Raw genomic sequence first — 26,937 nt, forward strand, 5'->3', positions numbered from 1 at the left:
GGAAGCCAGTCCTGGGTGCTGTGATTTTTATGAGATGACCAGGTAACACGTATGAACACTAACCACAGAGCAGTGGCTCACAGCCCCAGCTGCACGTTAGAGTCACCTGGGGAAAAGTAATTAAAAAAAAAAAAAAATATATATATATATATATATATATATATATGTGTGTGTGTGTGTGTGTGTCTTGGCCCCAGCCCACACCAATTAAAGCAGAACTTTAGGAGAATGAGCCCAAGTTTTCGTACAGTGCTAAGGCTCCAAGTGATTCCAACTTTCTGCAGCCAGAGTTGAGGACCACTGACCCAAAGGTTCAGGTGGAACCAGGAGCAGCAAAGCCCTGCTTCTGGATTGACATAGCACAGTCTGGAGAGCCACTCCCAAAATGCCCCTGCACTGGGGGACTTGGGGCTTTGCATCAGTTCAATGTACCTGTCTCCCTCACCCAACTGATAAGTGGATTCAAGAAGAAGGTCACCTGAGTGACTCAGTCAGTTAAGTGTCTGACTTCGGCTCAGGTCATGATCTTGTAGTTCATGAGTTCGAGCCCTGCGTTGGGCTCCGTGCTGACAGCTCAGAGCCTGGAGCCTGCTTCAGGTTCTGTGTCCCCCTCTCTCTCCGCCCCATCCCTGCTTGTGCTCTGTCTCTCTCTGTCTTTCAAAAATGAAGAAACATTAAAAAAAATTTTTTTTTAACGGATTCAAGTGGAATTCTGGTTTAAAGAGGCAAAGAGCCCTGAACTGTAACTGAACTGTGGAGAGCCCTGGCTTCCTACCGAAGGTGTCAGGGTAACATGTGCTCTGTGGCTAGGGTCAGGAGAGGGCTTCCCAGGGTGGGCTGGGGTGCCCCAGAGAGATGAGCCCTGGAAGGCTGTGACAGGCAAGCAGAGTTTTAAAGAACCAGATTTTATTTCATTGTAGAAGAGACCACAGAGTTTCCACAACAAGGGGGGCAAAGCTATCCTGACCTAAGTCTCTGATCCGCCAAAGCAGCTAGTTGGTTGCTCAGAGGAGAGGAGAAGTGGACAGCCTGGGAGAGTGAGCTTGGCTTATGGGGCTGGACGTAGCCAGGGATCCAGGACAGGCTGGCATTCCAGAGTCCATGAGAAGCAGCTTCAACCTGAAACATGTAACCTGGTAGAAAACCAGTGGCCAGCCAGGGGGGAAGGGAGGGGAGCAAAGGTGAACCAGCCAGACCGAGGCAGAGGGCCCAATGATCCAAGCTGGCTTCCTGGGGAGGGTAAAGCCAGGATGGCCAAGAACAGCGAGTCATGCTTTAACTAAGAAAAGCTGGATAGAGGGGCACCTGGGTGGGTCAGTCTGTTGAGCGTCTGCCTTCGGCTCAGGTCATGATCTCATGGCTCGTGAGTTCGAGCCCCGCATCGGGCTCTGTGCTGACAGCTCACAGCGCCCTGCTCTGTGTCTCCCTCTCTCTCTGCCCCCACCCCCACTTGCGCTCTGTCTCTCTTTCTCTCTCTCAAAAATAAATAAAAACATTAGAAAGAAAGAAAGAAAAGCCGGATAGAGAAACCCACCACTGTGAACTTGTACACACGCAGCATGTGCATCACAATTTCCTTTCTAAGAAGGGAAATCTTTTGTTCTCCACAGGTGGCTCTTGCAGGAGCTCAGACACAAGACACTGGCCTGAGGGAAAGAGAGAGAAGCCAGGTGTCCAGGGTGAGGTCTTTAGCAGAGTTCGGCAGCAGCATAAACCTACCCATGCAAGGGAAACAGATAGTGCCAGGAACATCAAGTGTTTGAGGCCAGCCCGGGGGGGTGCGTTTTAGCCCCCAAACCCCTCCCCAGAAGCTTTGGAGAGGAATGAGAGTCTCTGGCTAAGTCCCGGCCGGAAGACCCCACCTGCTTATTGGGTAATTCTTTGGGGTTCTCTATTGGAGTAGGTACTACGAGACTGGCAGCATCCGGCCTGGAGTGATAGGAGGCTCCAAGCCCAAGGTGGCCACCCCCAAGGTGGTGGAGAAGATTGGAGACTACAAGCGTCAGAACCCTACCATGTTTGCTTGGGAGATCCGAGACCGGCTCCTGGCTGAGGGGGTCTGTGACAATGACACTGTGCCCAGTGTCAGCTCCATCAATAGGTAAGAGGGACACAGCAGCCGGGGGCCAAGGCACCTGAGCTTTGGGGGAATCATGACAGAGACCCGAAGAAGGGCCTGGCTTGGCTAGAGGGGAGCCTGAGGAGGGGCCTACTGCTGAAGAATTAAGCAGGAAGCACCCCAGGCTCCGGGCAGATATCACACCTCCCCACTGCTAGGAGACATTTCTGCCCCCACCCCACCCCACCCTGGGTTGTACTTTCCACAGTTTCCTTCCTCACATGCTACATCCTTTTTTGGTCAATGAAAGAATCTTGAATTGATCCTTTCTCGGGCCACATGACCCCTAACCTGGCCCTCATTCAAGCATTCACCCCATTGTTTCGTCATTCAATTATTCACTCACTACCTCAGTCAATCAGTTCCTCACTCGCTCATTCATGTATGTGTGATTCACTCGATTTATGTGCTAGGCCCTGGAAACACACAATCCTTGTCCTTGTGGAGCTTACAGTCTAGGGGGAAGACAGACACTAATCACATACTAATCAAGTACCCACACAAACAATTGTATGAGAGCAACTGTAAGTCCTCCTAAGGAGAGAAACATGCGGGTATGTGAGCTAGCATAAAGCGACTTGGTTTAGGAAGGTATGAAAAGATGTCTCTGAGTAAGAACGATGAATAAGAGTTAAATAAGTGAAAAGGGGAGCCAAAGGAGCCTTGAGGCAGCACATGCAAAGGACCTGTGGCTCATAGATCTTAGACAAGAAGCCGAAAGAAAGCCAGCAGATAGATGGGGAATATGGGGTAGGCTGAGGTGGAAAGGTCAGCAAAGACTGCCCTTTAGAGGCGGGTGGCCATGTCACATATTCTTACCTGTGACCTATAAGAAACTTGGCAGACTTTAAGCAGGAGGCTGACCAGCATCTCAAAAAGTCCACTCTAGCTACAATCAGGAGAATCGAGTAGAAAGGTCAAGAGCAGATAGGGGCAGGCCAGGGAGCGATCCCGGAGGGAGAGACTTGGTAGTGGCATGCACTAAGTTGCTGACAGTGAGATGCAGAGAGGGGTCAACAGCAGAGAGGTTTACAAGGTCAAACCCACTGAACCTCATGATGGGCTTGAGAGAAGAGGGAAGGAGGCAGACGTGAACTCCGCCTGTATCTCTGCCTTGAGTGACCAATGGAACTGATCATGAAACGGGAAAACTGGGAAGGACCAGGTGTGAGGAGTAAGGCCATGCATTTGATTGTAGCAGGTTGTAATCGAGGTGCCTTTAAGATACCCAGGTGGGCTCCCAAAAAGGCACAGATCCAGGGCAGCGTGAGTCCTGTTTCCTCCTCTTCTCTCTAATAGCCTTTCTTGTCTTCCTTACAGGATCATCCGGACCAAAGTGCAGCAACCATTCAACCTCCCCATGGACAGCTGCGTGGCCACCAAGTCCCTGAGCCCGGGACACACGCTGAGTGAGTGCTGACCTGCAGGCACACTCAGCCTCGCACGCCCATACCCATCAGCAAAAACAGTCACACACACACACACACACATACACACACACACACACCCGCCTGTGCGGACTGAGCCCTTCCACTGACAAAGCGTTGCTGGGTCCCAGGGAAGATGCACTGACATACTTAGGGGTGGAAACATTTCTGGCAGCCTTGATCCAAGAACCCCCACTCCCGTGGGCCCCCTGTGTCCCCCATGGTGGCAGCGGGGGCTCCCAGGGGTGTCACCTGCATGTGCTGACCCTCTCCCTCTCCCCCCCAACTGCAGTCCCCAGCTCAGCTGTAACGCCCCCAGAGTCACCCCAGTCAGACTCTCTGGGCTCCACCTACTCCATCAACGGGCTCCTGGGGATTGCTCAGCCTGGCAGCGACAGCAAGAGGAAAATGGACGACAGTGAGTGTTGGGGAGCCAGAGGGCAGGTCGGGGGTGGGGGGTGCAGGAGGGCAGTCTGCTCAGGCTCCACGGGGACCGGTGGCCCCAGACTTTGCAACTCCCGCCTACAGCACGTGGCCCACCCCCCAAGCTGGCCACAGTCCCGCAGCCCGGAGCCAGGTCCTTCCCATCCCTCTGCAGCCCGAGTCTGCCCTTCCACTCTGGCCTGGGGTGTGGTAGATGGGTCCCCTGAAAGCTCTCTCCCTGCCTGGGGATGCCAGGTGACCAGGACAGCTGCCGGCTGAGCATCGACTCCCAGAGCAGCAGCGGGCCCCGCAAGCACCTTCGCACGGACGCCTTCAGCCAGCACCACCTTGAGCCGCTCGAGTGCCCATTCGAGCGGCAGCACTACCCGGAGGCCTATGCCTCCCCCAGCCACACCAAAGGCGAGCAGGTGAGCAGCCGGGTGAGCAGGTGAGCGGCGGCGGGTAGGGGCCGAGGCAAAGCGCCGTCTCTCAAAGACTCCCAGTCAGCCTGCAGTCCGGCCCCCAGAGCAACTAGCACTTGCTCCGACGGGCTCAGGGCGCATGCTTCATGCAGCTCCAAGCCTCACAGACTTTATTTTCCCAGATGCTGGCATCTCCTCCCCTCCCCCCGCCCCTGCCCCCAGCACTCTTGCCTCTCCTCACCTATAGCCTCTGAGCTCTGCCTTTTCGGGAAGAGCAACACAACCATCCCTCTGTTGCCCCGTGGCTTTCCCAGACCGCAGGGGTCGGGTCCTACAGCTCCAAAGCAGCTCCTCCAAGCCCTACGCCATGACCTCAGCCAGCACCTGCAGCCTACCTCTGGCCACTCACACCTGCACACCCTACGACCCTGCATTACTCACGCTCCCGAGCACACCGCTCTCGTTCACACCTCTCTGCACTGGCACAGTGCACGCCCTCCCCGCACAGCGCCTTGCCTCCCACCTTTCTGCCTGGAAAAGTACCGCTTGGCCATTATGACTCAGCTCAAGCATCACTTGTCCATGAAGTATGCCCTGCCCCTCAGACATGCTCCGTCTCTCCCTCGTCTGTGCTTCTGCATATCCAACGTGCCCCTCGGGTAACTTCTCACATTGTGCTGGAACCGTCTAGTGGACAGAGGTGTGGACAGTGGATTTCATAAGGCAGGGCGGCGTCTTGAAGCATCTTTTTTTTTTTTTTTTTTAATCTCCAGCACCTAATGTTGTGCCCCTTTTAGAATAGATACCCAGTGAAGACGTATGGGTGAGTGAGCTGAGAAATCCGGAATGATAAATCGCAAGTTACAGGGGAGTTTTTTGTTTTGTTTTTGTTTTTGTTTTTTTTTATTTCTTGTGTTCAGGACAGGTGAGATGGTTTATAGTGGGTCAGCTTCTGGGACAAGGTAGCAGAGATGTCACGGGTCTCCCACGAGCCCAAAAGAGACTCCACAAGTCTGACAGAAACTCCAGGGCCGCTGGCCCCTCAGTTCATCTGTATCTGTCCGCAGTAGCCGTGACCTCCACCCCCTCTCCCACGGGATCAACCAGCTGAGGAATTCCCTTAGGGTGGGTCCACGCATCCCACTTTGCTCCTGCTAGCGTTTGACCCAGGAATGAGGCAAGCCTTACGCCTTTAAAGTCTGAGCAGGACAATGTCGCCGATGCCAATAACCAGCTGAACCACTGCCAGTGACCGTCTGGGCTGCTGGGTCCATGCCAGCACCGCAGCTGGGCCGGCAATCTGCGTCAGCGATTTTATCAGGCCGGGCTCTGCACCCCACGAAGGGGTGCAGAGAAAGCTGGCCATCAGCAGACCTGGGGAGAGGGTGCGGCTGCTCATCGGAGAGTCAGCACATGGCTCCCTGAGGGAAATGGGGCCGCAGCCGTGGGCCCACGGGGACCCCGCTCTGTGGGAAGGAGCCTGCGTAACCCCAGTGTGCAAACAGCAGCCATCCTGGTAAAGAAACCCTGCTGCTGAGACCCCAGGCGCCCTCTGGGTCACAGAGCCATCTCCTGGCTCCATTAACCTGGCTGATTCCTTGATTACAAGGAAGCCCCGAGACCCCACACCAAGCCGGCCTATGTTCTACATGGGGAATTATGGTTATCAGAGAACCTCCGAGCCGCAGGGACCTCGGGGACCACTGAGTCCAGTCTTTCCATTTGCGTGGAGATAACCCAGGGCCAGGGAGGGTCGACGGAGCCTGGGGGAGCAAACAGCTGTGGAGCTCAGGCCTGCCGGCCCTGGTTTCATTCAGACTTGCCCACTGATACCTGTTTTAGATATGGTGCTTCTATGTCCATTATTATGTGAAGACCGGAAAAACAGAGTTTGAAAACCATGGAACTCCTCCAACCTCTCATCCTGTACAGGAGGAAACTGAGGCTCAGCCACGTCCACCCGTGATTCATTCCCTCCCTCAGCCAGTCTTCTGCTCGCTCATTCATTCACCTGGGTTGGTGGTGGGGGCAGGGAGAATCCAGCCTGTCCCGAGGGCTCTTTGCATCTGAGCCCCTGCCTTTCCCACCCTTGGTGACTCTGTGCCATCAAAGGACGCTCCGTGTTCTCTCATCTGGGCACAGGAAGGCCCTCTGGCCTGGGGAGCCGAGAAAGAGAGAGAGAGAGAGAGGGAGAGAGAGAGGCTTACAGGTCCTCACACCTGACCTCAGGTTCTGTAAAATCAACAAGGGGAAAGTAAGACGGTGGCCTTACTTCTCATTATTCTTTCACGATCAGGCACAGTTAGATGTCACGCTTAGGAACAGGTATTTTTCCTCTATTTTATAAGTGCAATAAAAAGCAGATCAACAGAATGTGACTATTAGGACAGACAGCAAGAATTTGGCAGCTTACGACTCTTCACATAATTCTGAAATAATAATACCTATGATAGCAATTTATTGGGCATTCTGTGCCAAGCATTTAGTATATGTATATAAAATCTCATTCAATCCGTACATCAGATTCTATTATCCTTGTTATGTAGGAGAAAAAAAAAAAATCAAGGCTCAGAGAGGTCAAGGAGATTAAAGCTACTTGGTTGGTCATTGCAGAGCCAGGGCTCAAACTGGCCCAGGAAACGAAAGCACTGTGCCCCTCTGCACTCCAATTCAGGCTCCATCCCAGTTTATCCCATCACTGGGATATCGCCACCATTCAATGCAACATCACCAAGATGTCTGACTCTAGAGATTTGGGGATTTTTTTTTCCCCCTTCACTGAATTGCCTGGATTCTGGAAAGCTATAGGATTTTGAGTAGATATTTGTTATCAAATCAACACATCCATAAGGCATTTTAAACTTTTCTTACACTCTCTAGAAATTGGGTATTTTGTTCAATTTCATTAAGCCAGGCTCCAGGCAACTCTACCCTACCCTGCAGCAGTCTCCCCTCGGAAGGCATGGAACCAGAGCACCATTCAGTCAGTAATTGCTGCTACATGGTAATGGTGCCCTGGTGGCCTTCAGAATTGACTGCAGTTTCCAAAAGTGCCCAGCATGCAACCAGAAAGTGCTGTGGCCCCTTGGAGAACACGGCTCCATGGAAGTGATTGCCTTTAGTGGAGCTGTTATGTAACCGCAGAACGCTCCTCGATTTTAATATGCACATGGCTCCACCTAGTGTGTTTGTGATGTGTGTGACCTGCCCGGGGGATCGGGTGTGTGCCTGTTTGCGCTGTCTTGTCCCCTCAAGGGAGGGAGTCCCGGTGAGGGGTAATGCATGCTTGCCTTAATCGTACATAACCCCACTCATGTCCAGGGAGGCCGGATGGCATCTAAAATGAGGCCTTAACAAAGAAAACTCCCCCAGGTACTTGATAAAGAGATTTTTAAACAAAATTGACCCCAAGTATCATCGTCCAGCTGAACCTGCGAGTTAATGTTTACTCGGACGTAGAAAAGAGAAAGAAGACACCCACCTGTTCTGGTGGGTGTCCTGTCTGCCACTTTATTGAAGGAAAGAGCACACGAGGCAGGATCCGGGGCCCTCTGTTTGGTACCAGTTTCATACTTACCGGGGACACTTGCCTCTCTGGGCTTCGGGCTCTCCACGTACAAAACATACAAAATACTGCTTGGCCACATCACAGGGCCATGGGGCTCAGTGGGTCAGGATGGCATTGGCAAAGCTCTAACGTGCCCTCTTTGCAAACAGAAGCGGTCATCGTGTCTTCTAGTTTAGGGCAGCGTTTGAGAGCATGCATACGAGAGCCAGGCCCCTTGGGTTTCGGTCCTGGCTCTGCCCCACATGGGAGTATGACGAGCTTCTTGGCTTCCCTGTGCCTGCATTTCCTAACCGGAGAGGAATAAACTAATGAATGGAGCGAAGCACTCCGAGCCAGGCCAGAGGCAGACCGCTCCAGCCCTGCATCCTGCTCTCTGTGGGTCCAGACCGTGTGGGGAGACAGGGAGGGAGACCAGCCGGCTTTGAATTCCAGGGCCGCAGGAGAGGAAGCCCGGAGATCAGGCTTCAGGGTCTCTAGGTAGGCCGCCTGCCAGGGGCCTCTGTGCGCTGACTTCTCTTTGTTCCCCAGGGCCTCTACCCGCTGCCCTTGCTCAACAGCGCCCTGGACGACGGCAAGGCCACCCTGACCCCTTCCAATACACCCTTGGGGCGCAACCTCTCGACTCATCAGACCTACCCAGTGGTGGCAGGTACGACGCCCGGAATGTCCTGGGCCACGTGGCCCCAGCTGCACAGATGGGCTGGAAGGCAGAGAGCCGCCGGCCCTGAGGAGGAGGGTGCTAGGACCTTGGGCCTGCAGAGGAGAGGTGGGCTGTGCTGGCTGGGCCTCCAGGTGGGTCCAGAGGGTCTAGCCTCGTATCCCAGGCCCCCCTCCGTGCCTCCTCGCTCCCCCACCGCTGCGGGGGAGGGGAGGGGAGGCGGCACACACAACACTCCTATGCTAGTAGAGGCACAGCAGGGAGGCAGAGCTTCTCTCCAGCCCTCACTCACCCCGAGGAACACGTGCAGCCCTCCCGCCACCCCCAGACTCAGAGAGGAGCCGCCTGCCCCCGCGCCCCGCCCGCACCCCTCCCGCATCTCATGGCTGGGTCTGTGCATGTGCCCACCCCATCATCTCACACCCCTCTCTCCTTGTTGTCTCCCTCCCTCCGGCAGATCCTCATTCACCCTTCGCCATAAAGCAGGAAACCCCCGAGGTGTCCAGTTCTAGCTCCACCCCTTCCTCTTTATCTAGCTCCGCCTTTTTGGATCTGCAGCAAGTCGGCTCCGGGGTCCCAGCCGGTGCCTCGGTCCCGCCCTTCAATGCCTTTCCCCATGCTGCCTCCGTGTACGGGCAGTTCACGGGCCAGGCCCTCCTCTCAGGTACGACAGGGAGGTCCCGGGCCGTGCAGCTATCGCGGGTGGGGGAGGGGGAGGTCCTCAGGGCCGGCCACCAGTCCCCTGCTTTGGGTGCAGCCCCGTCTCTGGCCCTCAGTCCTGTCCACCGTCACCCTATTCCCTAAATCTACCCGCAGCTTTTGGACGTGCCAAGATGTGGCGCTCGGTGCTGGCCAAGTCAGGCCGTGGGAGGGGCAGGCACTCTGGGGATGCCAGGAAGTGGGGTGCGCGGCACATTTCCAGAACCTCCCCCCAAAGACCCGTGGAAGGGCGGGGGCCTTAAGGCCAGGAGCTAGGCAGTATAAAGCAGTGAACCCTTGGTCTGGGTGAAAAGTAAAAAAGAAGGAAAAGAAGAAAACTTTGGAGGGAAGAAGTCATTGGCTTTTGGAGACGATTTCCGGATCAAATTTCTAAAGAAGACAGAGGGTCCGTCCCAGTTGGGTCTCCACAGTGTAGCACTCCTTGTATCCAGCTTAACAGGGTCACCCTCGGAGAAACTTGAGAGATGAGGGAGCAGGGGACCTCCCATCAGGAACTTCACTGGCCTCAAAACAGTAAAGCTGGAAGTGCCTTAGGGGCATCTAGAGCAAATCTCTCCTTATATTGATGGGAAAGAGGCCCAGGAAGGATTGGGCCTGGCCAGGGCCCCTGCGTAAGCGTGTGGTTGTCTGGCAGAGTGAGGGCTCGGCCTGCATGCGGCCTGTGGGTCAGACCTCAGCAGAAGTGGGTCTCCCTGGAAGTAGGACATCGGCCCACCAGCCAGGGCCTGGGCAGCAGCTGAAAGAGGGTGTCTGGCTTGGGCAGGAGAAGACCTGAGATGGAGCGAGAATGGGGAGCAGGGAGGGACCCATGATAGCCTTCAGCTCTCCGAAGGGCTTCCACGGAGATGGGACTGTGTTAGATGTGGGCCCAAGGCACTGAACCAGAACCCATGGAGGAAGCCAGAAGTGGACTAGCCCTTCTGGACCAGTGTTTTTCACCTTGCTGGGCCTCAAAACACGCTGTTAAAATGACAGCTTTTACAGAAGCCAGGTATCCAAATCAGACAAATGAAGAGCTACTCTGTTTGAAGTAGGGACTCTGCCCCCCTGAAAACCCCTGGACTCGAAAACCACCACACCAGAAGAACAAGGCCTCTACCTGCCCAGAGGGACCGCAAGGTCATCTTACTCAAGTGCACAGTCTGGCTGGACCCGGGATGTTTTTCTCTGTGCATCCCCACGTCTAGTGTGGGAGGACCTCTTGAAAGAGGTGGGCACAGAGGTAAAGGGTTCATGAAGGAAGCCCAATGTGTGGGCAGAGAGGCAGTGTTTCAGGGTATGGGGCACGGGAGCACATGTTGACTCAGAGTTCAAAATTTCAAAAGCGGGTGAAGTCAGCGGAGATGGGTCATTTGTTTTGACCAAAGTGATTAAAGGAGAAAAATCTGTGAGCTGAGTGGAGTGATGTCAGCCAGAGAAAATGGGATGGGAGGGTGGGAGGGGAGCCAGGGAGTAAAGGGGCTCATATCCGCCGCAGGATGGAGAGGCCCAAGCACTGGGTGAGACCTCCTGCTTTGTGTGAATGGTGGGCCCCAACCAGGAGGGCTGCGATAAGCCAGGCAGGGGATGAGGTGTGGATGGAGCACGTAACGATGGGACGTAGTTCTTTAGTTACTGCGTGAGTTGCCCAGGTACCTGGCAGGACCATTCGAGAGGTCAAGGCAGTGGACGCATGGCATTGGGAAGCGGTCTTGGACAGTGGTCCGTGGCAAACTCCCTGCCCCCAACTTTCTCCCTTCCCTGTCACCCTGTTAGGGCTTCACGCACCCCCTGTCGATATGCAGTCAAAGCAGCGGGCCACTTCCAACCTCTGTCAGCTCTCAGTTTAGTGGACATGCCCACATTCCAGACCAGCAGCAGAACTGGAAGGTCATGCACCCCATGGAGCAAAGAAGCGGTCAGGAGACACCAGGGTATAGAGTGCGGCCCCTGTGGAAGCCAATGGCTGGCTGTAGGGCCCAGCCTGAGGGCTGAAGATGCAGCACCAGAGTCAGGGACTCTTCCTCTGTCAAGGAACGCCCAGGCTTGGAGGCACCGGGTCCAGGCAGGTTGCCAAGAGCAGGAAGCAAGTCAGGGATGCAGTTCACAGAGCCGGGCCAGCCCTGTGGCTTGGGCACAAGGTACAGGATGGCTGGTGTCCATGTGGAGCCCAGGGTGTTGACCTGCGGCTCCTCGAAGACTGTCCACCTGCAGACTATGGTCAAGAATGGACCTAAAATACCTACCATGGGGCCGAGCCACGGTGAGCGGGCTGGGAGGACATGCAGGGAGAAGGAAGGCTGGAAGGAAGGAAGGATCTCAAGAGTCGGAGGGGGGCGGGGGCTAGAAAGCCATCCAAGAGAGGAAGAGGTGAACTTGAAAGAAAGAAGGGAGCCAAGACTCAATTATGCCGAGGTAGTACTGCAGACAAGAGGAAAGAGGCAGGACCAGAGGAGTTTTCATTCCAGAATCAGCTTGGCCCTCACCTACCAGAGCCTTCCCAGCTCACCTCCTCTGAGTGGCTTCCTAAGGACCCTCCCTGCTGCTTCACAGTCTCCTCCTGGGGTCACTTCCTCTCCTCACCCAGTGTCTCTGATAGTGCGGTCTCCAGGGTGACTGTCCCTCTGCGTCTCAGCTTCTCCCTAATCAGCTTTTTAAAAAAGAAGGATCAGAGTTTGGGGAACAATAGGATTGTCCCTAATATTCCTGCCATTTCCCTTCAGATGCCCCAGTCTGGGTCCCAACACATTTGCAAGAGTGATAGCAAAGGCATCCTTGTCCTGGGTGTTCCAGGGCTGATTCCAGCTCAGCTGATCAGAGAGCCCTGAGTTTGGTTTTATCATCAAAGAGTCCATTACCCGCCTCCATTCTTTTGTGCAAAATTATATTTAGTCCTGCCAAAGAGATTTCTGGATTGCTATAAATTTTCTTTGCTATCAGAACAAGATAAGGAATTGAAAAGGGGTCAAATAGAGGGCAGACATCAAAGTGGGCAAATAAAATTGTCTGAAATTACGTCTACCCTCTAAATTCCTCCTGGACGCTACCAATATTTAGAACACTTGCCAATAGTTCTGGGGTGCTAGTGTTTTTTTTTATAGAACCCCACTTTGCAGCCAGTGAACATCAACCTGTGTCTACATCACCTTCTGAAAAATAGGGCCATGTAGAAAGTATATTTGAGTGCAGAGGAATTGCAAATCAAAGAACCTAAGGGCACCTGGGTGGCTCAGTTGGTAAAGCGTTCCTCTTGATTTCAGCTCAGATCATGATCCCAGGGTCATGGGACTGAGCCCTGAGTTAGGCTTTGCACTGAGCATGGAGCCTGCTTACAATCCTCTCTCTCTCTCTCCTTCTGCTCCTCCCTCACTCATGCATGCACACATGCGTGCGCACTCTCTCTCAAAATATAAATAAATAAATAAATAAATAATAACAAATCAAAGAAACTAATGATGAAGACCCTTCAAAAATAAGTAATTCAGTAAAAGGTCATGGTTAGGCCATGTTGGAGTGCATCTACCTCATGGCTTCTGTGGTTACATTTCTGAGAAGGTCGCAAGGTTCTTGGCTTTTTAGAAGAAACCACATATTCAAGGGACTGAAGCAGAGTTTTGAAGGATTGACAGGGGAGTTTAAGGTACCATAGGCTAGATGAGGGCCATCCTGTAGAAAGTCTTACTAGGCTTTCCAGGAGGGCCAAGTTTCATGGAAGACTTTGGGGTCTGCTCCAGCACTGGATCCAGAAACATCTGCTCCCCTGGGAGAAAATTCGGTGGTCAAGGAGAGATGAAGATTAAAATCTCAGAATATAAGGGAGTGAGGTTAATGAATTTATTTCTAAGAGCAGTCTAGGGGCTAGCTCTCATGGGATGGGGTCCTATGGGGCAATTGTGACTAAATTGCAGCTTCGGGGGAGCATGTGTCCTCGTGCTCTGCCCACTGAGCTGCGGAGCTCAAGAAACAGTAGGGCCAGGTGATGGAAAGGGATGGGTCGAGGGCAGTAGAAAGGGGAGTGTGGAACCACAGGGCTCCAGGGTCAAAGGAGACCTGGAGAATACCTAGACCAGCACCAGCAAAGAGGAGGCCTAAAAGCCAAGAGTTACCTCCTCACCTCCAGCCCCAGTCATGGTAGACACAGGTGCAGCCTCAGAATCCTTCTCAACACAGGGTACCAGGAAGCCCCTACCAATGAAATAAGTGATAAGGTGAACCTAATTTACTATCTCTAATCTAACCTAGCTCATGAGACAGATGGAAAGATGTGATTCAGAGAAATTAGTTTGTCCCTCATCCACAGCCTGGCTTGGATCTAGAGCTCTCTCTCTCTCTCTCTCTCTTTCTCTCTCTCAGGGAAGAGGAAGCAGGAAAAGGAAAGAAAAGGCATTGGGCCTGAATTAGCCACCAACCCTCTTCCATCACTCTCCTACTCATGCATCTGTCCACCCCCTGTACACCTGCTGCCCTCACAGACTTCATGGCCGCCCCTTCCTCTCAGAGCCTTCAGTCTTTGGCTAAATGTTCATCTGAGAGCCGAGGGGGCTGAGTCCAATAGCTGATTGTATTGCAGTCCTTCTTCAAAGAAGGATCAGATTTTACCTTGGTGTATTTTCTGCATAGTCCTTCCTCTACTTCTAAATGCACTAAAATTTCCTTGCCTCACCTGAGTTTCCAATCCCTCCTTTATTCAGACCTTGGGTCAAGTGAACTGAACCCACCTATGGAATTCCAGTGGATTCCACCCTGTTTGCTCCGGCACCTATGGTGTTCATTTTTATGAAAACATTCACATAGTTTTAAATAATGAACACTGATGGCTCATTTCAAATAGGGTTTATTCTATAAGGGTTCCCATGATGTAACAACTTATAGAATGTGTCCACTGCACTAATCGATGTCCACCTATAACATGAAACCCTGGCTGTGAGTTATACTGATAACATCATAGTAATAGTAATAAGGTATATAAGGTACTCTTATTTCCCCCCTCCCCCACCCATTTTGCAAATGAAGAAACAAGCTTGGGCACATAGGTGGCTGGTCTAAGGACACTTGGAAAATTAGTTGCAGAAGCAGGATAAGGACCAAGGTCCTCTGGTTCCTAAATCCTTCCTTCAGAGGAAAGACAGAAGTCCAGAAGGCCTGGTCTCGTTTGTTGACCCCCTAAACTTGGCTCCACACGCTTATCCCAGCTCATGCCCAATCTTGCTTTAGTGGCTGGCCTTGCTAATTTAGCATTCTTACTCACTGCTGTATCCCCAGTATTCGGAAAAGTGCCTGGGACCTCATACTTTCTCAATAAATCTTTATTGAATGCACAACTTGTCTTCAGGAAATCTCTAAAAATAGAGGTAAGATTTAGTCGCTGCAGTACTGACGACTCATGGGGTTCCATGGGACGTGCCTTCCCTTTCATCATTACTAGCCACCCCCTGAAGAGTTCAAAGCATGTTGGACCTCGGGGGGATGTCAGGCAGAAAAGTTGGACAGGCAGTGGTGCAGAGGGGACGGCCCTGGTAAGTTGGTTGACCGACTCACAGGGGGTCCCTGTGAGTCCCGGGAGAAAAAGCAGCCCCCCATGTGAAGGAGGCAGAGGCGCTTGGGTAAAATGGTCATAACCGAGCACAGCGTTTCTCACCCCAGGGTGATTTTGCCCCCTGGGGACATATGACAATATCTGGAGACATTTTTGGTTGTCCTGTGGGGTGGGAAGTGCTTCCAGTACCGAACGAGTAGATGCCAGGGATGCTGTGGAACATCCTGCGATGCCGAGGATGACCCCCACACAAAAATCATCTGGCCCCAAATGTCAATAGTGCTGAAGCTGAGAAACCCTGTAAACATCACTAAGAAATGGAATGACCAAATAACTCATCATTCCAAATGGGGCATTTGAGAGTAAAATAGATGTTATTAATAAATACGCTGAGTGGTAATGACAGTGGTCATTACCTGGACAGATGCGGCCAAAGCAGGATGAATTGCCAAGAATCCTTGGGTGAGGGAGAGTCTGATCTGGGCCTGTGGGACATGAGAGAAGTGGAAGAAACTCACCGAGTCAGACGGGGCCTCCAGAATGGGAAGGTTCAAACTTTCTGATGTAGAGGAGAGGTAGAGCCAGGGAAATCAGGTCACTAGGGCTGTCTCCACGTGCCACCAAGACAAGGGCATTACCCGTAGATTATAAAGAGAGAGCTGGATGTCTGTTTTGCTGAAAGTGGTTTTTTTTTTTTTTTTTTTTTTTTTTTTTTTTTTTTGAATGGGTTTTTTTTTTTTTTTTTTTTTTTTTTTTTTTTTTTCCAGGAATGGAATTGACAGATGTGTGGTTCATGTTCAGGTGTTAACACCAAATATCTCTCAGCCTGTGTCTCCTTTCTAGGTCAGGGATAGCCTGTAGGTTTTGTGTCCTTTACAATTCTGATAGGTTGTATCCACCTGGAAGACCATGTTGAGGAATAGGAACCACCCTCCCTGGCCCATTGGAAAACAGTTCAGTGATTGATTAGCGATGTCTGCCACGGGTCCAAAAAAGCATAGTGAAAGGTAGTGGCCCAAAGGCCTTTGCCATCCCTTGTAGGACCTCGTTCTTGATCCTCAAAGCGGAGCTGAAAGGATGTGAGCTCTGAGTCCAGTGGCCCCTAATGTATTACTTAGGCCAGCTACACACACTGCTACGCTGGACGCTGGGGGGGATAACAAAGACCCAGAAGAGATAGCCCCCGCCCTGCCTTCAAAACCATGACATTGTTATGGGTAAATAAGATGCACACCAATAAAATCACTGGAGGATGGGCCACAATACAGGACTGCAATAGCAAGTGCTCCCTGCACGGTGGAGCCTGTGTCCTGTCGGCCAGACAGAGGGAGAAGCTTGAGCTCAGAGAAGGGAGGAGGGGGAGTGGGTTTGGAGACTGGCTTTGAGGAGTGGTGGTGGCATGAGGGAAGACTCGCTGAGCCTCAGGGAAGCAAGACAGAAAGCGCAGAAGCCCACAGTGGCCTAACTAATGACTCCTTGCTGTATTTTTCCAGGGAGAGAGATGGTGGGGCCCACGCTGCCCGGATACCCACCCCACATCCCCACCAGCGGACAGGGCAGCTATGCCTCTTCTGCCATCGCAGGCATGGTGGCAGGTAAGGGGAGGGGCTGGGCAGGAGGGGAGTACTGCAAACAGGAAGTGTTGGCCAAAGGTAGAGCAAGAGGGGCCAAGAGGCAGGGTGCGTCCCATGCACAGATTTCCCAAAAGGCATTGAAAGACCCACCAAAGGGTGCATCTTCTTGGAAACGCTTGGAGCAAAGATTTCACTGCAGTCCTGGCTCCTTAACTCTCCCCGGCTCAGCTTCCTTCTTCCCACCTTCTCCCAGATTCCCTGTGATGAAATGGGCAGGGCTGAGACTGGCCAGTGTTCAAACCCAAACTCTGCCACTTCTTCCGTTGACTCAGTGAGGCTTGATGGAGGGTGCCTTAGGGGTCCACAGGACAGTGTGAGCTAAACACAAGCCTGGCCCTTGAGCAACCCATTGTCTCCCAGTTTTTTCACTCTGATGCATTTGTACACCCTTTCTGTAAAACTTGAATATGAATGGGGTCGGTGATGATGATGATGATGATGAAGATGGTTGAAATATACCTTCCTTCACACCCCACATGCACTCAACCCTGCATGGGCAGGACCCGTGTTCTAGGTACTCCAAAGGTACTGCAGGGACATGAGCTGGAAGGATTTCTCCATCATCACTGGCATTGTCCTGGAATACTGCCTGCCAGTCATGTGGATTTCTTTATCCACCGGCGTGATCATCACCCAATAGTGACCCAGGGTGTCAAGGTCTAGACAAGTGAGGACAAGGAGTTTTTCTGGGCGAATCTCACTCACTCTTTTAGGAACCGTATAGAAAAGACCCAAGGGAGGACAAGGCAGAATCGAGTCATATCTACTGCCCCAAGAGGCCCCAGGACGTGGAGCTTTTGGAACGAGCTCTGAATCAGGACATCTGTGACCCCCATGCAGACGCCCCTGACCCCAGAGACTTAACACATTACATTCACCCAGGCTGCTTCCCTCCCTCCCTCCCTGGCAGGGGCTGTTCTCTGCCAGCCACCCACTCTGGGTGCCCTGTGCTGAAGCAGGTGGGCTGGGCTCTCCAGGGCAGAGGGAGGGGAGGGAGAAGAGAGGAGGCAAGGAGACTCTGCGCTCCCTGGGAACCTGCTGAGCTGGCACTTGTTGCTGCCTGGTTACCGTGGCGATGTGCTTAATGCAGCGTTGAAAATACAGAATACTGACTCCTCTCTCCCTCCTGGCCCTGGACTCCCTCCCTCCCTCCCTTCCTCTTCTGGAGCGTGAAATGAGATTGGTCAAGATAAAAAAGGAAAAGATTCGGTTATTTTTTTAAGAGTGTGGATAATGGGGCCTCTCAATCAAAATCCCAGGCTCCAGTCGGCTCCCCCCATCCCCCTTCCAACCTCTCCACCTTTCCCTGCCGCCTGCTTAGAGGAGGAGGAGGAAACAGAAAGCACAGGGCTTTTCTCTTAATTATGAATCATTCCCCAAGGCCAGGCCCAGGGCAAGGGGGTCCTGGGGCCCAGAGTATGACCCGTGAGGTAGCTGGAAGGTTTGGGCCTCTCATCAAAGGCCCGCAGGTGTTTCCAGAAGGATCTCATCCTGAGTGAGTGTTGTGGAAAAAAAAAAAAAAAATAGCACAACTACAACATCAACTTCAAGTGAATTACAAAAGGGGTGGGCCTTGCCTTGCGCAGTGCATGGACTTTGCAGTAAGTCATATGTAAATCAGGTTTCAGAAAATGCAATACTATTTAAATGTATCCTCTGGTTCCTAGGAACTCCGTGGTACAAATTAATCCTTAAGGAATTTTTTTGCACAAAAATTATTTGTCCATCTCTATAGTAGCTGCAATCTCCCAGTTGACTAAACGGTGATTCCTTCTATTAAAATTAATAAAAACTTCACTGAGTGCCGACTGTGTGTTAGATGCATAATACATGCTTAAAACAAGGCATGCCAGTGGGCATTCTTCAATCATTTGTGGAAGGAAGGAAAAGATCATTAATTCCTGTGTGCCTGGCCATTCATAGATATAACTTTCCTCTTGAATCCTCACCATAAAATTAGGAAGCTGGTATCATTCTAGTTTAATATAGATGAGGAAACGAGCTTAGAAAAGCAAAGGAGTGTGCTCAGGGCCTTAATTAACTATACCCTGTGACTGAGTTGTTCAAACCCAGGTCTTTTGATTTCAAATCTAGGGTTCTTTCTACTACACCATACTGCCTCCCCCAATACTAGAAATAACAACGCAAGCTATAGCAAAATGACACAAGAACAGGACCAGGACACAGACTTCTCCTGTCCACTCATCATCTGTTTTGCCTTCTCATGGCTGTTGTTGTTTTTCCTGCCCCATTAACAGAGTTGATGACCCTCACACCAGTTCTAGAGCTGAACTGACAACTCCAGATAGATGGATCCGTCCATCCATCTACTCACTTTTCCATCCATGCATCTTTATACACATTTTTCCATCCATCCATCATCCATCTTTCCATTTCTTCCTTCCATTGATAGTTCCTTCTATCCGTTCATCTATCCATCCTTTCTTACATCCATCCTTTCATTGATCCATCTATCCTTCTATCCACCCATCCACCCATCCATCCATTCATCCATCCATCCATATATCCCTCTATACATCCATCATTTCATCTGTCTACCTTTCCATCATCCATCATCCAGTTTCCAGCCTTTAAACCATTCTTGCATCCTTTCATCCATTCATCTCTTTTTCACTTGACAAATACTGGTTGAATATCTATGGTATAGGATGCTGAGGATATAGCAGTGAAGAAGGCAGGAGGCCCCTCTATTCATGGAGCTTACAACCTAATCATGAAGAAAAAAGTACAGTAAACAAGTCAACACATGAGTAAACAAGATCATTTCAGATAGTGGCAAGTGCTGTGAAGACAGTAAAGTTGGATGATGTATTAAAGAGCCATGGGGAGAGGAGATAACCACTTTAGATTGGGTGAACAGGGGAGACCTCTTTGAGATGGTTTTCAAAGTGATCAGCCAAGTGATAAACTAGAGCAAACCACCCCCAGCCCAAAAGAACAGCAAGTGCAAAGGCCCCAAGGCAGGAACTAGTTTAGCGCGATCACACTTAAAAAGGAGTTGGTGAGTATATCCAAGAACAACGAGTAAATGGGGAAGGCACTACAAAAGGAGGGGATGTTGGTAGTGGCTGGGTCGAATTTTAAGACAACTGCCGGGGAAACAGACTGCTCTTTCATTCTTGGGAGGAGCTTAGTGGGACTGGAAGGTAGACAGTCAAAAGAAGAAGCACAGAGACCAGTTAGGGGACGGACAACCGTAATAGTTCCTGCAAGACCTTGGTGGCTTGGGCTGGGCGGGGGGGTAAGCAGTGAGGGAGGAGAAAAGAGACATTGAAGGTATTTTAGCCGTACAGCCAACAACACTTGGTGAATTGGCTGTGGGGGTTCCAAAACAGAGGAAGCAAGAATGACTCCTAGGCTTGAAGCTTGGGAAAATGCGTGGATGGTGGTGCTGGCGAGTATATATATGGGAGACCAGGAGAGGAAGGGATAGAATGTGTGGCAGGTGGAAATCAAGAGTTCTACTGGGCCATAATAGGATTGAGACACCTCCAAATACCCGGTTTAATAAGTTAGTAGGCACTTGATATATGTCTGAAGGAACGAATTCTGGCTAGGACATAAATTTCAGCCATTGTACCAAGCTGTTATTTAATGCCAAGTGATTTGACAAGATCACTAGAAAGAGAATGTGGATGGAAAATCACAGAAGGCTCACAGACCAAGCCTTCAGCACTTAGAGCTTGAGCAGAGAAGACACCAGCAAGGAGAGTGAGTGGGAGGGAACAGTGGATCTAATGGCAAAGGCATCGTGAAACCCAAAGGCATAGAGGGAGCAATGACCTGAATCAAGGTTGGCTAGGAGGTTGAGGGGGTGGGGTGGGCATCGAAGTGACCATTGGAATGATCAGGATGGAGGCTGTGGGGATTTCAGGGGATCAGCACTGGCCTGTTTGGAGGGGAATGAGGAGGTGAGGGCAGAGACCAGGGAGCACAGAAAGGGGCTGGTAGCTGGATACGCGGCAGGAAGAGAATTTTTTAAAACAGAAGATGGCAGAGCATGTTTGCTGCCTGGAAGAAGTGGTGAATTAGAAAAGGAGGGATTGATGAAGCAGGAAAAAAGGGGATAGATTGTAGGGGGAAAGTCCTTGGAAAGGTGAGAGGGGTGGGATGCGGAGCAAAGACGACGGGTTGGCCTTTCACGGATGCGGAAACATTTCATCCACTGGGGTTGCATGCAGGTTGATGGGTCTGGTGGTGGGAAGACGCGGCACCCAGGTGCGTGTCGCCTCCTGTGCCCCAACCCCTCCGCCAGCTTCCGTGTGATCGAAGCACATAGGTATTTGGTGAATGTGTGTTCAGTATATGAGTAAGCGTGTGAGTGAGTGAATGCATGAATAAGTGACAAAATGAGAGAGGAAACACATTGTATTTTCCACCTCTCTTCCTTGTCCTTCGAAGCCCAGTTTGGCACTGGGCAGGGGGGTGGGGTGAGTGGGGGTTGTGGTTAGAGGCCCCAGCTGTGTAGCCCACGTAGAATCAGCTTCCTTCTAGGGTGTTCTGAAACCAGGCAAATCGAGGATACAACAGCAGTTAATGGGGAACAGTTTCCATTGTGGGATACAAGAAAGAGCCCTGGGGTAGGAGCTAGGGCACATGATTAGTGCAGGCTCTAACTGAACAGGGGATCTGGGGTAAATGTCTTTCCCTCTCTGGGGAGCAGTTTCTTCACTCGTGATCCTCGGTTGAGCTTTATTCTAGCGCCTGCTTGATGGGAAAATAGTAAAAGCTAGCATTTCTTGAGTGCTTTTTATATACCAAGAGTGGAGCTAAACGTTTAACGTATATTATCCAATTTAATCCTCCCTAAAACACCATGACATAGAGACAATAATTCGTCCCATTTTACGGATGAGGACAGCAAGGCTCAGAGAGGTTAAGTGATTTGCCCAAGGTTATACAGCTAGGAAGTGGGAGATTTGGGAGCAGAGATTTGATTCCAGGCAGGCCGGCTCCAGAGCCAGGCAGTTTCAGGCTTCCCTTCCAGTGTCGGTGAAGGAGACCAGAAGCCACCGAAGGCTCTTAGCTCCCAATAGCAGATGAGGTTCTGAAAGGCGGTGCAGATATTCATGGTTTGGCAGGATTGGCAGGAACCTGGCTTTCAGACGAAACTGTCTCAGAAGCACATAAAGGGATTATCCGAAATTCAGAGTTAAGAGCCCTGAGGCCAAGTTGCTCTGCCATTTGATGTGAGGCAAACTGCTTAATCCTGCGGCACTCCAATTTCCTCTTCTCTCAATTGGCCATATTAACGGGTGCTGCATAGGATGCTGATGAGGACAAAGGAGCATAGTGTATGGGAACATGTTTTGCAGACTTTAAGCTCCCCACCAAGTCCCCATGGTAATGGTGCGGTCTGCTTGGGTTTGTTGTTACTTAAGGGAATCCTTATGTCATTTCTTTGGTAAGTCATTCCTTTTTGGTAAAGCCAAGAATCCACTCACAGAAAGAGGTGATCTGATTTGCTGTGTTGGAAGTCATGCACTGAGTTTGCTTCAAGTGGCCCACTTAGGATGGGACCCCCACGTCCTCAGAGCAAGTCCCCAAGAGGTTGGTGCCTTGCAGGGCTCCTCCCTGGGCTCCTTCCTCTAATCCTCAGCAGCCCCCTTCCCCCACCGCCACGGCCTCACACATACCCCACACCCGTCCCTAACAAACTCAGAGCTAGGGAGGCTAAAAAGTTTGTACGTGCTAATTCTTTCTATGGCTGCTTCTGTGACCCCGCTCACTCCCTTCTGCCCCTCCTGGAAAGGTCTTCTGTTGAAGGTCCAGGCCCAGAAAAAGTGGTAGAACCTGGGCGCCGGAGACACAGTTCAGCTTCCAAACATCACCAAACCCTTCAGCTGTGTGAGCTTCTAGAGGTCTCCAAGCCTTAGCTTCTTTACCTGAAAAATGGGCACAATAATGTCACGTCCCTCCTGGGCTACCTGGGAGGACTGAGCTTGTCAGGGCGGCGCCTCTGGTACCTGTCCAAATTGATGCAGGCTGAGGGGCCCCCAAAGGGTGGATTGAGGGACATCTGAGCTCACATGGTCTCTGCCCTGGCTGTCCATGCTCCCAGGGCTGGCCCAGTGCCAGCCCTGCAGACCCTTCTCCCCCACCCCCAAGCCTACATTGGTACGTCCACCTCACAGGCCTCTCACCTGTGTGCCTCCAACAGGAAGTGAATACTCTGGCAATGCCTACGGCCACACCCCCTACTCCTCCTACGGCGAGGCCTGGCGCTTCCCCAACTCCAGCTTGCTGAGTAAGTCCCCTCGGGGCCGCCCAGGCCCTCTGCTGTGTGGGGCAGGGTTGGGGTACAAGACTGGGCCAAAAGTCTGCCTGAAAGGCAGCCCGGAGGCCCAGGTTAGATGGAGGGCTTCTGGGAGACAGGTGTTCTTGGCAGTCCAAGCAGGTAGAGGGAAGGCCAAGTACCTAGGTGTTTGGAGGGAGAGCACACAAGCAAGAGACTTCTCGGCATCATTCTCCCTCCTACTGCCTGAGGCCATGTCTCTGAAATCTTGGTTCTGTGTGAGATTCAGGGCTCAGGCCTTGGAAGGGCAAAGGTGGACTCCAGCAAAGTCTAAGAGTGGACTTCCTGCCTTCCGGGGCTCACAGCGCAGCAGCAGGGACACTGAGGCAAGGACGCCCTACAGGAGTGCAAATAAGGCTGTCCTGTCACACACATTAACCATCTAAGTGGCGCACTGGTACTCATTATCCAGCACCAGAACCCTCATACGGGGACCCTTTGTTCAGTACCTTCCTGATATTTGGCTTGAGATGTGGACACCCTTCAGGATGGAGGTCCAGAGAGTGAGCTATGGGCTCCTGTTTACCCCTCTCTTGCCCTGGGGCCATGGGCTGGGTAAGGAAGCTTTTTAGGAAACCAAGCCCCATAAGTGGCTTGAAGAATCCCACTAGAGTTTCCCTGAGTGATGACCTTGAGGGTCTCAGAACAAACCTGAGCCCAAGAGGAGCAGTGGAGCAAGTGTGGCCCACCCCAAGGGCCTGGCAGGACCAGCCATCCCCCAAGAACCCCCTTTCTTCCCATTACCTTCTGGCATTCCAAAAATGACTGGGAGGGTAGTTAACCTGGGCTCTGTTTGCCACAAGGGGTCAACTCCAACTCACCTTTCTGTACAATTTAGCCAGAAAGGATGAGGGTGCTGAGATGGGCCAGGGGCAGGGCACCTCCCCACCAAGCCTTCCTGGGCTGCGCATCCTGCAGGTGTAGGGAGCCTCCCTTTGGAGATCCTCAAACGCACATCCTCCATGGCCAGTCAGGATTCTAGTCCTTCTGACTAGAATGGGCCCTAAGGAGAAGATTCTCTGACCTCGCACTGTGTATGCAAGGTTGGAGAAGGCCCCAGTGATCCCCAGGTGCGCTTGGTTCTTCAAGGTTCCAGATGTAACTGCTCTCAGTTGCCCTCTCCCTGAAAAGGAGGGTGTTGAAGGTCAAAGCCATCGTGGGGGGAGGGGCAAGAAGCCAACAGTTCTCATTCTGGCCAGAAACCCAAAGGTGAGGCCAGGGAAGGAGGAAATAGGCCCAGAGAGGAGTTAATCTTTGATGATCAGATAGGCCGGAGGGGTAGATGATTAACTTGTGTTGTCTTAAAGGTTAGCAGATGCAGGGGAAGGCTGTGGTGCAATTTCCCCTTCTGACCAGCAGTGTTGTTGTTGTTGTTGTTTTTTTAAAACACGTCCAGGTTCCCCATATTATTACAGTTCCACATCAAGGCCAAGCGCACCGCCCACCACTGCCACAGCCTTTGACCACCTGTAGTTGCCATGGGGACAGTGGGAGCAACTGAGCAACAGGAGGACTTGGCCTGGGACAGGCCCCGGAGAGTCACACAAAGGAATCTTTATTTATTACATGAAAAATAACCACAAGTCCAGCATTGCGGCTCACTCCCTGTGTGGTTGATTTAATGAACCATGAAAGACAGGATGACTTTGGAGAAGGCCAAACTGTCCTCTAAAGACTCCGCAATGAGGGGCAGGAGTTCCAGGGAGAGAGCACTGCCCCATTCCAAAAGAGACAGAATTGGAGGAGAAATGTGGAGAGAGGAGGGAACCGCCGAGGAGCTTGAGAGGGACGGCTCGCGCCCCACGAGGGGCTTAGGGCCGCAAAGGCGTCTGTGGCTCCATCAACGCGCTCTGGCGGTCCTGGGCTGTAAGCACTTCTGTCCAGCCCGCACACCACAGCCGGGCGCGGAGGCTGTCCCCCCACAGCCCCGCTGATCGTCACCTGCAGCCTGCCCCACAGCCGAGGCTCTGGCCGTCCACCTCCTCCACTCGGCTTGCTTGGCTCTTTCCGCGCCTCCCTCCCGGCCACGGGCTGAGGGCCGGGTGGAGTCAGCCGGAAGCTCCACCTGGCGGTCAAGGGCCTGCCTTTCGCCTGCTGCTGAGAATGTGTGAGCACGCCCCAGGTTCTCCTCCGGTGGATCATTCCTTGCCAGCCAGTCGGCCTATTACAGCTTGAGACAGACATTCCCCAGGGCCCCGGTTCCTGGGGAGTGAGCTGCAGCCCTTCCCGGGGGGCAGAATGAGGCAGAATTGCCGGGGACCGCTTCCCTCTCCCCACTGCCCCTGCCAAGCCAGGTATGCAGCCTACAACCCAAGCCCACAGCAACGGAAAAGACCCTGAGGCGACCCCCTGAAGCCAGCAATGGAGGTTCCCCCCCTGGCCCCCTCGCAGCCCTTGCCCCAGAAGCCTGACTGTAAATACTGTAAATGAAGCTCTGTTTGGGTCAAGCTTCCCTCTGTCCACCCCTAGACTTTGGCCTCTCAGTGAATTGTCTCCCTGCCATGTTGGGCTTTCTCTCCTTGACGCTTCTTTCTTTTTTTTAAAGACAACCCACCATTACCACATAACTCAATAAACCATTACTCTTGGTCTCAGGCTTTGGGGTCAGCTGGGGAAGGAAGCACCCTGGGTCTGGGCTTTCTCCAGAGAATCCCAGAGCCCTGTGGACAATGAACTCATGTTGGGTGGGGGGTGGGGGGGTTGAAAGACCGTCTGATGCCCAGGAGCCCTGACTTGGCATTCTCCCTCTCCCTCTGTTAATAGATGTTTAACTCCGGGCAGCCACTTATCCTAAGCTTTGATTTCCACTGTGAGTGAATGTGAGATTAAAATGAGCACATGGCACGATGCCGGGCCAATCGTAGACTCCCCACAAGCAGCTGCTCCTGTTATTCACAGGAAGCCAGAGAATCAGCGGGGAGGGTTGGTGAAGGTTCTGGGAACACTGTAAACCGGAGCCCAGGTAACCGCTCCCATGCGCCCTGCGGTGTGACAGGAGGGAGAAGACATTTCCCGGGCTCTACTGTGTGCAAGGCTCCGTGTGGAGGGCCTCCCATAAATTAAGCTGGGATTAGCCCCATTCGAGATTTGAGGAAACTGAGGCTCCGGCAAAATGAAATAACTTGCCCCAGGTGGGAAGTGGGGGTGGGGGGTGGGGTTCAATCAAGTCCTCTTGGAAAGACCGAGCAATGGGTGGCCCTGGGCATGCAGGGCCAGGAGGGGGTGAGGGAGGCCGCAGGGCAGACAATCCCTTTCTAAGAAGTTTTGGAGAACAAGGGTCACATAAAATGGTGACTGCAAGGGCTGTGCCCCCACGAGGGTGCTTGGCCTGTGGGGACCCTCTCCACCGGGGACACAGCTGGAACTAGGGGCAGGGCTCTGTGTAGCATGGTGCCCAGGTGAATGCTGACGACAGGGCAGCAAAGGGAGGTTGTCAGATGGAGAGGAAACTCCTCACCCACCAGGGACTCCAAGACTAGGAGGGCTGAGGCAGAGAGATAGGCCTCTTGCCCCACCATCCTCCCTAAAGAGAGGCCAGGGATGCTCGCCAAGGATGGTACGAGAGTAGAGCCACGGGACCCTCCCGCAGAGAAAACCCGTCTCCTTTTCTGAGGGGATCTGAGATGAGGCTCATTTTCCAAGAATAGCACTTGCCTCTAGCTATGAGCATGGAAGCAGGACTGAATCCCGTCGTATCTGAGGCTCCTCATCATCTCGAACCTCTGGGTCCCTGAGTGCCCTAAGACAGTGCCCCCCCCCCCCCCGCCCTGGTGCCCTGGTTCCAGGATCACTTTGAGATGCATGGCGCCCCAAGGAGCCTGCAGAGCGATTTTGCATTTGCAGACAGAACCCTCTCTGGGAACACTTGGTGCTCCTGGCAGGCCCTCTCCAACCCCCAAACGACAAAGGGACTTGGGCTGTGCTTTTTTGCTGCAGGTAACCGTGGTTCTGAACTCCCCTCCCTTTCTCTGAGGTGAGCTGAGCGTCTCAGGGCACTGTGCTCAAAGCGGGTGTTGACTAGTGTGTGGTGTGGGCCAACGGCCATGTGTCCTACTAGACAGGTGCCTGTCCAGACGTTCGATCCACGGTCAAACCATGGTCCCCCTTTGGGTCTCAGAAAATAGAGTCGTTTCTG

The 26,937-nt window shown here is 52.4% G+C and overlaps 1 protein-coding gene across 2 annotated transcripts in view; it reads left to right on the plus strand.

Annotated features, from left to right (window-relative positions):
• PAX8 (paired box 8) overlaps window positions 1-25,392 on the plus strand; it is a 57,945-nt gene extending 32,553 nt beyond the window's left edge. For both annotated transcript variants that reach the window (XM_049652111.1, XM_049652112.1), the window contains exons 3-11: window positions 1,904-2,101; window positions 3,440-3,528; window positions 3,839-3,964; window positions 4,225-4,397; window positions 8,488-8,608; window positions 9,075-9,281; window positions 16,346-16,447; window positions 22,668-22,754; window positions 24,199-25,392. In XM_049652111.1, coding sequence (XP_049508068.1) covers window positions 1,904-2,101; window positions 3,440-3,528; window positions 3,839-3,964; window positions 4,225-4,397; window positions 8,488-8,608; window positions 9,075-9,281; window positions 16,346-16,447; window positions 22,668-22,754; window positions 24,199-24,275 — 1,180 coding nt within the window. In that variant the 3' untranslated portion in view covers window positions 24,276-25,392. The remainder of the gene's footprint in view (window positions 1-1,903; window positions 2,102-3,439; window positions 3,529-3,838; window positions 3,965-4,224; window positions 4,398-8,487; window positions 8,609-9,074; window positions 9,282-16,345; window positions 16,448-22,667; window positions 22,755-24,198) is intronic.
• Window positions 25,393-26,937: the final 1,545 nt, after the last annotated feature.

This window comes from Panthera uncia, assembly GCF_023721935.1.
Source record: "Panthera uncia isolate 11264 chromosome A3 unlocalized genomic scaffold, Puncia_PCG_1.0 HiC_scaffold_12, whole genome shotgun sequence".
Lineage (NCBI taxonomy): Eukaryota > Metazoa > Chordata > Mammalia > Carnivora > Felidae > Panthera > Panthera uncia.